Source organism: Morchella importuna (genome assembly GCF_003444635.1).
Source record: "Morchella importuna strain M04M26 chromosome Unknown Morimp01GS007, whole genome shotgun sequence".
Taxonomy (NCBI): Eukaryota; Fungi; Ascomycota; class Pezizomycetes; order Pezizales; family Morchellaceae; genus Morchella; species Morchella importuna.
The window spans coordinates 1,220,719-1,232,935 of NW_025763404.1; the positions used below are offsets into that span (position 1 = coordinate 1,220,719).

The window sequence follows — 12,217 nt, forward strand, 5'->3', positions numbered from 1 at the left end:
GGTGGTGGTAGGAGTATTAAGAGCGAGAGTGGGTATGAGAGTGAGATTAGTGAGTATATATGAGAGTTGGAGCGAGTGTTGTAGATGAAGGTGATGGTGAGGGTGAGGAGGGAAGATATGTTGGGGATGGTGGAGGGGGTTTATATACAATACGGCCTGTGGGTGAGTATCATGTATTGAGGATTGAAGGTTGATATCATCCAATTGCAATGATCTGAATGGTTGTACGAGCTGCGCAGACTCTTCCCAGTATCCACATATTGTCACACGATCATTGACCTCCAAGCCATGCCGGGAAACCCGGCCGGGTGATCGAGCTTCGGCAGCCGTAGTTGCACCAACGTCGTATTCATTCCTCACTAGCTGGTTAAAATATGTACGTACTGTGGAATACGAGATTGTTGGGAATATTCATGGGAGTAAGCTTGTATTCACATTTTTGCATGATCGTGGTACGTGTATGTACGTACATGATGTTGCACTGATTACAGGCTGGTTTGCACTTGGGCTTTGTACTGCTAGTAGTGTGCCATGCTGGGGATGTGGTTTTTAGGTATGTACTAGCTGGGTGTGGAGATGTATTGGTATCTTGAAGGATTTAGGTACTGCCCGTAAGCTTACGTTCTGTGGAAAGTGAAGAGAATTTTCCTTCGCGGTGCAATGGCTTGGGAGCAATTGAGTGCTGTAAAAGTGAAGAATGTTCGAAGGAAGCCTCTCAGCTGGAGGATCTAGAACTCTGCTCACGAAGAGTCAATTGCAGCCTAAATTAAAAAGACACTCGGACCTACAAGTGACGATATATGATCCAACTTGATCAGATGAGAGCGCCATACGTCCCAAAACGTAAAACTTTATCAATAAGTTCCTAATTATAACAATCAAAACCTCCACAATGCCCAGAAAAGAAAGAAAGAAAGAAAGAAAGAAAAGACATCGATATGGATGCCGAAAACCCGGTCGATGGTTCCATGAAAACCTTTCGATGTGATCACAAAAGGCTCCCTCGCTCGACCCAATCTCACCCGGCCGGATCAATTCTCCAATCGCTATCCGTGATCTCTATGTCACCTAGCTAAGCTTTTTTCTAATCCTCTGGTCCTGTTGGGCCATGGTTGCACCTTGCCGGCTACCCATAACGGGAACGGAAATAGAAAGCTTAACACTGAACAGAGTCACGATCCCTGTATTGCGGGGTGGAGACAAGTCTCAGCCCGGAATGTTGGTGCTGGTGGTAGTGGTTAGTGTAACGTTACATCTTATTTGTGCTGTACTAGCTGGCCATGGTGACTTAAAATAGAACACATTTTTATCAACACCAACAGCGCCCACAACACGTGGTGCTGCTTGTATCATGAGAGTAGTTTTTGATTACTCTTAAATTTATCTTCTTCTTGCGAGAGTACTTATCGTGGATCGCGGTTTTCGCTAAATGAATTAGGGGAACCAACCCTAACCCTATTGAATCTCAGATTGGGCTTACTTATTCAATGGCACTTGTTATCGATTTAATTCAGCTGTGGGACGATAATACGTGTATGTGGTTAGATTTTTCCATTCCTTGGAGAACCAAAGAGGTTCGGTAAAGGAAAATCTTTGTTACGTACGTCCCCTTGAATTTCTGCCTTCAATCTCGAGCAGTGTAGCACAGTACTGCGCATGATCACCAGATTAAAACCTCCGAAAGCTAGCCTGGATCAACTAATATATTCTAGAGGGGGTATGATAAACACTGAGGGAATTATATATACATACCCCCAACGCCCACCCGTATTTAATTCTGTTTATAGAAAAAAGACTAGCTAGCTAGCTCTCTGGATATACCCGCACTAGATCGAAAAGAATATGTGACGTCGTGAGGAATAATGGTTTTTGCCGCGAGAACACAAAGATTAGTTGAGACCATCTACACTTTCGATCAGGTGGGTACCTTACTCGAAAAATACTCCAATCATTGCCGTTCTGTGCGGCTTACTACATGTTTGTAAGTGTAGAAATACTAAACCTAGCCCTGGTGGGTCCTGATTACTGGTTGCTTGCTGATTCACTCTGCTTACTCTTATTTGTGGGGATGACAAAATGCCCTTTCCTCCCGGTCAGTTGTGAAGGAAGCTCTTGAGAAGTCTCATTTTGCGTATGTGTGGAATGGACCCTTTTATCTTTCAGCCCCTAAAGTACTATATATAAATCGTCCCCCTCTCCCCCTCATGACACACTACCAGCTTTTGGAATCGCTCGATCGAGGGATCATCATTGTTAAAGTACCGCTGCATTACCTGGCATCCCCTGGACCGAACCGGGCCAGATGATACTTCTTTCATCACTGGCCTGGACTAAAGTTTGGAGCATATACATACTCTTATACGCAAATAAGAAGCAGTTGCTACATCGTATCAGATATCGTTCAAAAAAAAGAAAAATGAAGATACAAATATATGTATAAAGTGAATTCAAGAAAAGCCCTGCAACAAGAACTTCACCACGAATACGTAACTCCGATAACCATAACCTAAACCCCAATTGAATACCCAAAACGACTATTTCCTCTCCACTAAAACAAACGATTGAAATCACGATGCAGCAGCCACATTACTTACACATATGAATCAATCTGTAAATTCCACGCATTCCCTCGGGAACAATCCCCCAATCCCCGAATACCATCCCCACAAGTACTCCACTCTATCCAACCCATCGCCCTCCGTGAAAGCAACCCATATATCCGTGATTTCTGCCTTCTCTGGAAACACCAAAAGTCCGCCATAGTCTCTCGGCCTCTCGCCGGGCGCGTCCGGTCTCCAGACTGTACCTACATTACTCTCTTGAGGCTCGGGCCAGTGCCCCTTTATCGCTACCGCTGTTTTTGGGCCCAGCATTCTTGGCCACCCGTTATCACTTAAAGGGCTCCGCGAAACATAGTCGGGCGGGTCATGGCGGATATCTTGAATTGTTCTATGGGTGCCATATTCCCCGTTCTGTGTGAGTAGGGCCATTTGGTGCCCGGCACGACATGGAAAGCTAGATTCTTCGTCATTGCCGCCAAGTTGTTCGGTCATTGTGTACCAGCAGTTCATACACATATCCCAATGGCCGTCCAAGCATTCGGTGCAGTGGAGGTAAGAATGGTCGGGCGGGATCGCCTCCACGCAGTTATCACATTGTATCTGCAATGACATGGCGCGAATGTAGCCAAAGGCGTTGAGTCGCGTATTGAGGCTTATATTTGTAGTTCCCGAATTCCTAACGAGGTCTGTGTATATACTCCAGTAATTTTGCCCCATGGAACCTCTGATGGGCCCTCTAGTTGGGGGGCGCTGATTGGAGTATAGTTTTAGCTCGTGGGTGCAGGCATTGCCTTTGGATACGCATGTCCTACAAACCACCCAACTCCCGTTATCACAGATCTCACACGCCCAGAAGTAGGCGTTTGTTTCATTGCCACTATTATCGCACCAGGTCTCGCAGACGTCGCAGAACCAGCCGGTCTGGATGTGCCGAGGGTTCAATCGAAGCCTGTGCACGATGAGATAGTGGTTCGAATTCGGTTCCCGACAGCAGTGTCCTTCTCTGGCGCAAGCGCAACAGGTTAATATATTGCATTGCGCGCAGCAGCAGCGTGTAGCAAAGTCGATCCGTTTCTGGCAATGGGCGCATGATTGCTCCGTGGTGTTGAACAGCGCACTAAGAAACGGCGGGGGCGATGATCCCGGGAGCGATCCCCGCCTTGACTCTCTGGCCTGAGGGGGATGAGGAGGTTGAATGCGGGAATTCTGGGGACGAGGGGGCGGTGTACCCCAAGGGTTTGCATTCGTGGAGGCTTGGCGGCGGGGTGGAAGCGCAACGGTAGGAGCTGAAGGGGGAACAAAACTTGAACTTGAGAATTGTCTTGAGGTTTCGCCAGGAAGAACCCCACTTCCAGGAGTGTAGATCTTCCGCACTGCTTCCTTTTCTTCCTTTGTGCGGTCCTTGTCTGGGTTCCTTGCGACAAAGTCCTCTACAAGGGATTGGAGTGTAGGGTTGTGCTTTGTAGCCCGTACAGTGGCCCGGCACACTGGGCAGGTATATTTCGCGACGTTTGGAGCGGCGCTGGATGATGCTACTGGAGCATTGGCAGCGTTATTACTTAATGACTGGAACCATGCTTTGGCGCAGGAACCGCAGTTCGTGTGCAAGCAGTCAAGGAATGTTACTGGGTCGTATAGGAGGTCGGTACAAATCTCGAGAGCAAGTTAGAATGTGCATTTAGGTAGAGAAACGTGAGAGCGGGGGAGAAGCTTCATGACTTACGGAACACGTCAGCTCCTTCTCCATGACGGATGTACTCATGGTGGTATATCTGAGGTTGTTGCTATTCCGATAGCGCTAAGGATTGTCTGTTTCTTATGTTTCTTGTTTCTCTTGGTTAGTGGGGGGTTACAATCTCATGGTAGTATGGACGTGGTGAACAGGCGTGTGTAGTTGTGCTCGTTGGAACGTAGGGTGGAGAAATCTTTAGAACTGGAGAGGTTGTTCAGCCTCGATTACATACTGTAGATACCCTTGCAAGGTGTGCAACCTACCTCCACTTGAGCTCGCAGCGCCAATAAGAGCCCGTTTTCAGGCGCCCAACGCTATTTGGCAAACAGCGCATCACAATACGGTTTGACATTAGTTGATGCATACAAGTACGACAAGTACGATCCTGCCTCAGTAGCTGCGCCTGAAAAGATATCTGAACAACATTCGAGCTATGGTACATGTCTTGAGTACATATCTTGGGGTGAGGTGGCTTCCGGAACTGTGGGCCTTGGGTACACACATGCCACTTTCAATATGGCGCCACTATGGGTTAGGGTTTGTTAACCGATAAGTCAAGAAAGGTAATAAAAGAGCATACCATTGTGAGGTTGACTCGATATACTCATTGTTTCTGTGTTACTAAAGTAACTGATACCACCAGGGAAGAAATAGAAGTAGATTATGTAGGTATGAATAGCCAAGAGTCACTTAACGTTAAAGTTTGTCTTCCTTGATCATGATTTATCTCGATCTCTGGGTTGTCCTCAATCTTGAAAATTTTAGCTCATCGAAATGACCTTGAGAGGGTGTACATACAATATATATGTGAAGGGGCTGAAAAGACAGAGACTGTGATCTGTTGATAGTAGTAGTGCGTTTCTGGTGATGGATTGATGAGGAGAATCTGTTGAAGAGCGTGAGCCCGAGGGCAGGGGGAATAATTCACAAGGAGAGGTAAGTATATACTCGCGACCAGCAACAAGAACCCGAAAATGCACGTCCTAACCTGCAACTTCCATTGGAGTAGAAGTCAAAAATACACCAAAGACTTGCAGCTGCATATTCGGGTTCTTGTTGCTGGTCGCGAGTACCTACATGTAGACTTACATGTAATTAAGCTTTCACGTTCCATGTGAGATCCCGAGGTGCTTAAGTACTCGATGTACGTACCACTGCATGTTTTTAATCCCGAGCTAGTGGATACGCTACATCTGACGCTATGCATACAAGTACTTACATGTAGGTACATACTTGTACATCTCTGGATCCAGAAGGTTAAGGTTGCTCAAAAACACCTTAACGTTGTAACGCGAACACGATATTCTCAACTCAAACCGCTTTGGAGGATATTACAATGAAATTGGCCGAGTTTTAAGCTCTATGAATGAGGTCATTGTACTTTAGACTGCAACATCGCGGATTTTGAGTAGATTTCGAGTTCCATTCCCGTTCTTCATCGCGATCGTAAGTTTCAAGCTGCGCTGGCTTCTGATCGATTCTTTACATAATTACTTAAGTAGTTTTTGATTGGTCGAAAGTTAACCGTCGAAGGATCAACGCCCGAAAGTTTCAAGCTTATTAGGCACTTGAATCTTTTTACGATAGACATGATTTATCTCATGTGTGGAGATTGCAGCATGACTTGGAATCTAAGTTCAATTTCCCGGAGAAAACCTCGTGTCATGATAATACTAGAAGTCTTATCATACTCAATAAACTCCCTCAATTACCCTCCTATCAGCACAGCATGAACAAGGCCCTCTTGCCGCAGTGTTTCGAGTGCTTTCACCTACTCTAGGATTTCAACTCTTTTCTTAGCAATGTGTCAAAACAGAAAATATTGGCTTAGAGATATCCGGATCTTTTAGCGGCCAAAACTATTCTTGTCTTGGCAGGCACTATTTCCGATAAATTCGAAGCTACCTTTGGGACAGTAACTGTGGGTTAGGGTTTCTTTACATGTAAGTTTTTGAACCAAATGGCCTGGTCCTCAATTATAACTAACCATACCTCAGAGCGAGTACGTGTATTCTAATTGAATGGCCATGGGACATCGAATGGATCTCCACAACTGAAAATCCAGTACATGTAGCTCAACACTACAATCCGTGGTAAGATGCGCACTCGACTATGACCATGACAACTAACTACGTCAAGAGATCTGTCTTTAATCGTACCATACTATGGTTCTCTGACCGAATAGTGAACAGTCTATGCCATGGACCCGAAACGATGTGTTTTCAAACGGTCATGACCTACTAGAATTCTTGCTTGACATGGAAAAACAATGCAACGCAAAACCGAAACCGAGTGATTCTTCATGATCAATTTGGATTATTTTCTCTATGCGAGTGACGATAGTCTACGGCAAATTCCTATGCTAGGGCTACATAATTCTCTCCAACGTTCGACGCTTGATTGGAGAGCTACATATATCAAAGGATCTCGGGGGCACCTCCGTTTTGTGTAGCGGCTCCACGTGGCCACGTCCACAAATCTTGTACATAGGTCAGTTACCCCTCTGAATTTCAGTATTGAAAGCGTTCTGTATTGGACGCCACCTCTATCTCAGTCAAATTTGACCCCAAGATTTCAACCGTCCGCTACGCGTAATAAGTATGGTGTAAGAAGTGGTGAAGGGGCCCGACCAACTTCCATGGATCTAACATACACACACACCTTTTTCGAAAAAGAGCTACGCGCGGACAGCTCGCTACATAAAATATCAACGCCATATGCATAAAGAAATGGCAATTTCATTTACTCCATAGTCGACATGGTTACGAGAGTTTGATATTTGGGGAGCTTGATAAGTACGATGTTGATTGAGTTATGTGCAAAGTGTGAAAGGCCCACATTTGCGAGTTCTGTTTCTAACCCTTTGCCCGCCTATTAAACAACCACATGCCAGTAGCTAGATTTATGATTGGCCTGAGCTTCTCATCGATGGTTCTCGAGAGTGAAGAGCTACCGGTTGGTTGATCAAGTAGAGATATACATTCATTTGATCATAGCCATAGGTTTGGCTGAAATATGAAGGAAATTGGTTCTCGGTTACCGGTGATCATTAGTATGATCCCGCAGTTTTGAAACATCTTTCCTTGAGTGTAAAAGAACTTTATCAGCCCAGCCGAAGTTTCTGGGATCGGCCGCTCTGGAATTCCACGTCATTTTTATCAAAGAGTCATTTATATAAGTGCGATATTACGTACCATGATCAGCTCTGTGATCTAACCCAGCAGAAAGAAGCTCAGAAAGCAGTCTGCCCACTTGGCCGATGTCTGTTTAACGCGATATTTAGCAGTTTAAACGTACAGTTAATTGCTTATTTTAACTTAGCTGGGTCCGTACCTACTAGATGATTTATAAAGCTACATTTGAGGTGGTATACAGTTTATGAGATTGAAAGCTCGCCTCGGCAGATCGAGATTGTTAAGCGCTCAGCTGAACGCGAAAACTCAGGAGACAGGATGTAATACTTTACTACGCTATCCCCTGAGAAATGCTTAAGGGTATACGTATCCATTATAAGAATTACTAAAAGAAAGTATTAACACTTTATGGAGCACTCATTCCAGTTAGAGATGTAAAGAGAATGAATTCTGAGTGATTGTGCTCGAGATATCTGAGGTCTAAACCGAGTGATATCTGGTGATTCTCACACCGCGAATGTGATGACCGGTACCACAGCTTTGTCTATTAACAAGGTAGACAGATTCCTTGTATATGTTCAGAATTGGGGTTATGCAGTCGTATCTCATTATGGTTTAAGTGTATTCTGGGCGCCCACCCTTACAAGACAGCAAGCATCAATGGATTTGAATGAGGAAACGATCCTAGGATCGAAGATACAGCTCGAAAAGCCCGTACGAAAGAAGCAAAGATCCGGCATATAGAAATTCACATAGTTAGGTGCGACTGTCAATTACTATTGCCAAGAAGGAACCACTTCACCAGCAAGAAAAGTCACGATAACCCCCCGCGCGCCCAGAAGCGATTCACAGAAAGCTTCTGCGTCCTTGCGGTACATACCGGCAATGGCCAAGCGTATGCGATATCTAGTCTCCCGAGATAAATGCACGCTGCCATTTTCGAGTCCTGTGGCTTCCCGTCTCCCTCTTGGCTTGGCTAGTTGGGCCCATCTCAAACCTTTCTTTCTCTCCTCCGATCCTCTCCCCTAAACTACAATGCACGTGTAAGTCTGGGCAATATGAGACTAACCTCCACCAACGTTTGTTTCTATCCATACATGGCGTAAAAATTTCTTCTGTAAAATTATAGATTCATCAACGATTCGAGTTCGGAGAGACCCCGAAACAGCGGAGGAGTATCCGACTGATTTGAAGATTCATGGTCTCGGAGACTCCGAAAAAGCTGTAGGTAGCTCAGAAACCAATTCTGCCGGAATTTCTCTCCGAACTCCAGTGAACCAGGGCAAATTAAAGAGGGGAGGGCTTGAACGAATTCTTCCGGGGGTTCTCACACAGTATCACTCGTATTCAAGCGTTGTATCTAGAATAGGTTGTGCTAACATGCTACAAAGCACTGCGGAGGCGAGAAGGCACATATTTCTAATCCATACTTTGTCTTTAATTTGAGCTTGGTGTCATGGCGCCACATAAGCAACTCCATTTAGGATAACCACACACATCTCCCATCCCCACCACAAGAGCTACATCAACTGGACGAGTACCTTACCATAGAAGACGTTCTTATCGATAGATCTAGCCATCACGCGTCGGGTTCCTGGGATCAACTATCCTTCTCAGTTTCTTCCAACAGTTACTGTACTATCGACCCTGGACATAAAGGGTACCGGTTTCCAATCATAACTCATCTAAACCACATCTGGGAGCAATCCTGGATAGATAAGATAGAGAGCTTAATTTAAGCTCTACCACATTTCCCGATCTCGTGTGCAGCATCTCTGATAATATAGGGTAGACGGAAGAATACGCAAATAATAAGTTATTGCTCCAGGGACCGGTAAATCAATCCCTAATCATGTCAAGACACTGAGCTATCTCAGAGACCATGATATACCTATTGATGCAAGGTTGTTCAAGGCAACGTAACCTTAGGAGAAGGAAGATCTATGGTGCGAGAGGTCTTGGGGGGGCGACCTTGTCATCCCTGTTCACACCAGTTCAGTATTGTAGCCTTACAGCCATAGAGTCGAGTTAGAGGTGAGGCTCCTCAACGCTTGCTTCCCGTAGCCAACGAAGGAATTGACTGAAGTGGTGTGTACAGGGTTGACGGGGTCGCCCTCTACTCCCTCTTGCACCATAGCTAGGATTACTTCTCTTCAGTATGAGTCGACGTAGCAGAGGATGGAATCCACTCGAAGATTAACCGTACGTACCTCCTCCATCCAGTCCTGCGCATCTATCCGCTCCTGCGCATCCATCTCATTATCATCACCAACTACCGCCCTCGTGCGGAGATAGTGCGTATGTGGTATATACGTATAAAGCTCAAGAAGATCTACATGCGGGAACACATCTAAAACACCCCAAGGCAAACGAAATCGGCTATAATCGGCTCTCTAAGCCTCCAAGAAACATCAAAAAGGAAATATTGCACATATATTGAATCATGACGTTTTGTAATGCCTGTGGAGAGTCGGATTACAAGCTACAATGTGTAACTATAGTTAATTATTCTCCTAGGGGCGCTGCTGCATTGCTTTGGATATGTCCTCGTAAGTCAACCTGCTTCTGTCCAAATGCCTTGGAGATCGATACAACAATTAATTACATACCTCCCTAGATGCAAGGCTGCCGTTACAACTAGCGGAGGGAAAATGACGAATTGGCTTAAGCCTAGGTACTGCTGTTATCCTAGGTTTGAAGATCTCTGATCGATAGTGTTCACCAAGGATTTGCACTTTTTGAAATCAGGCAAAACTGTGCTCGAGGCCGACTCCCTCGGGTGCGAAGTAACAGTTGCTTTAGCCAACGGGTATACAGATAGGCGGGCTGTGTCAATGGATGGCGTGAAGATGACCACGTATGTATATCTGTACCTTTGATCAACCATGACTACGGAGCACAAGCTGAGTGATTATTACTGAGCCTTACTTCTCTATAGAATAGCTAGATATCATAGGTACACTCTCTTTGACCACAAACACAACGATAATATACGCCTCGATCTACAGAGGTGCACGTTCAAGGATGTACGAATCAAAAGAAACCTAAATGGAGTGCAGATGAACCCACGTGGAAAGCTAGGGAAACAGCCACATACCCATTTTCCTTTACCTGGGACGACGGAGGCCGTTCCTACGACTAACGACAATCGTCCATAATCAATGCATTACTGTCGGATGGGGGCCCGACGCTATGGGGCAGATGATGATGGCCTCATGGATCAGAGTAGGGATAGAAAGCAGGAATGCCACTTCTCGCTCGCCTTGGAAACGTCGTGACTCTATCAATTGCTAAAACGAAATGCAAATCTTGAGGCTCAATCGACGTACGACACTTTTCCACCCACCTATACACGATGGCACGGTCTCAAAGGCAGCGATGCTATTGGCTGGAAACTTTGCGATTCGGCAGGAAGCAGAATGTTCTATAATTGTTCGGTGCATAAGCTTAAGTAGGAGGCGATATGATACGTATATATGGAACGCACTGAGGTAGGGATAATTAAGGGGTGCTGTCAGATTCTGGATTATGAGCTCTAGCTACAGCCGTTGGTACTACAGTTCACAAAGTGAAGTTTGGGCGCGCAAGAGATACTATCTCGACTTTGAAGTGCTAGAGTAACTAGCCTAGGTACATGTACGTATCTAGCCTGACTGAAGGAAAGTACCAGGCAGTAACTACGAGCTGCTACTGTAGTAATCTAGCCAAGCTGTCAAAACCCCATGCCCCCCCAGTACCCCAGTAGGGACAATACCACAACTCATTCCTTTTCCTCGCACAACACAACTGACACCTTCCCGCGCTGGCAGTTCGATAAGCGAAAGTACCACCTCGCCAGAGTGATTTTCCACCATGTACCATACTCTGCTGTACATAGTTCCCTGTGGAGTGCCTAAGTTGATCAATGGGGGTTGTGTGTCTCGTTACACAACCCGCACGTGCCACAGAGTTGGGTAAATTCCCAACCAACCCTTTCTTCACGATGGGCTGGCTAGTGGTCGTGGAGAATTTGAGATATGGACATCACAACTACTCGTATTTCACTGACGTTTTTGAACTGGGACATTATTGCATACACCCAAAATCATGAGCTTGGCGTATTTTTGTATGGCATGCAATATCAGTCGCGTCCACAAACGTCAGGGAAATACGAGTACAACTGTTCCTACAGTAGTATTTGCGGTAGAACCGCCGCCGCCGCCGCACGCACGGAGGTCTCGCCGTCACAGCCATGAGTCCAAAGAGGGGACCAAGCCATGAACGCTTGTGCTGGCGGTGGTGGTAAAGAGAAGCTTTTTCTTGAGTGTAATTTTTTTTTTTTTTTTGGGGGGGGTAGGGAGTGGAGGATTTCGGGATGGGGAATGGTATGTGGCTAAGCTCGTTCGGGTTGGCGCGGGGGAAGCGAATCGGGATGTTTTTAGTAGATTGTCGTTACGAGGCTTGTCGATTGCTTGTCTTTGGGCCCTTTTACTTAGCTAATTAGGCTTCTTGGGGAGACGGATAGTTATGCACACCATCCATCGTGACATTTCGAGATTCCTATTCTATGTATTCTATTCCTGCTTCTATCCAGTACCTTGGAACCAATATTCCAGAGAAGATCAAGCGAAACGAAAGAAAAGAAAGAAATAAGGCATGAAAAAAAAAAAAAAAAAAAAGGTACCTACCCCCCTGTGAAAATCTACTAGGAAGAATGGGGGGACGGTCCACAGGGAGGGGTAAGGATATTTCTGCCATCAATTGAGATGTGAATACATACGGGACATCGGCAAATAATTGCTTTATGGTTT

The 12,217-nt window shown here is 45.6% G+C and overlaps 3 protein-coding genes across 3 annotated transcripts; 1 reads left to right on the top strand and 2 right to left on the bottom strand.

Moving 5' to 3' along the window:
- Positions 1–2,253: 2,253 nt before the first annotated feature.
- Positions 2,254–4,323, bottom strand: LAJ45_03510 (uncharacterized protein; the record flags this gene model as incomplete). The annotated part of the gene is made up of 4 exons (XM_046113096.1): positions 2,254–2,380; positions 2,595–2,608; positions 2,712–4,214; positions 4,285–4,323. The coding sequence occupies 4 exons, from the start codon at positions 4,321–4,323 to the stop codon at positions 2,254–2,256; spliced, it is 1,683 nt and encodes a 560-aa protein (XP_045973973.1).
- Positions 4,324–4,418: 95 nt separating this feature from the next.
- Positions 4,419–4,876, bottom strand: LAJ45_03511 (uncharacterized protein; the record flags this gene model as incomplete). Its single annotated transcript, XM_046113097.1, has 4 exons — positions 4,419–4,494; positions 4,557–4,724; positions 4,796–4,818; positions 4,874–4,876. The coding sequence occupies 4 exons, from the start codon at positions 4,874–4,876 to the stop codon at positions 4,419–4,421; spliced, it is 270 nt and encodes an 89-aa protein (XP_045973974.1).
- A 5,385-nt stretch (positions 4,877–10,261) lies between these two features.
- Positions 10,262–10,585, top strand: LAJ45_03512 (uncharacterized protein; the record flags this gene model as incomplete). The annotated part of the gene is made up of 2 exons (XM_046113098.1): positions 10,262–10,284; positions 10,366–10,585. 2 exons carry the CDS (start codon positions 10,262–10,264, stop codon positions 10,583–10,585), a joined length of 243 nt encoding a protein of 80 aa, XP_045973975.1.
- Between the last annotated feature and the right edge of the window lie 1,632 nt (positions 10,586–12,217).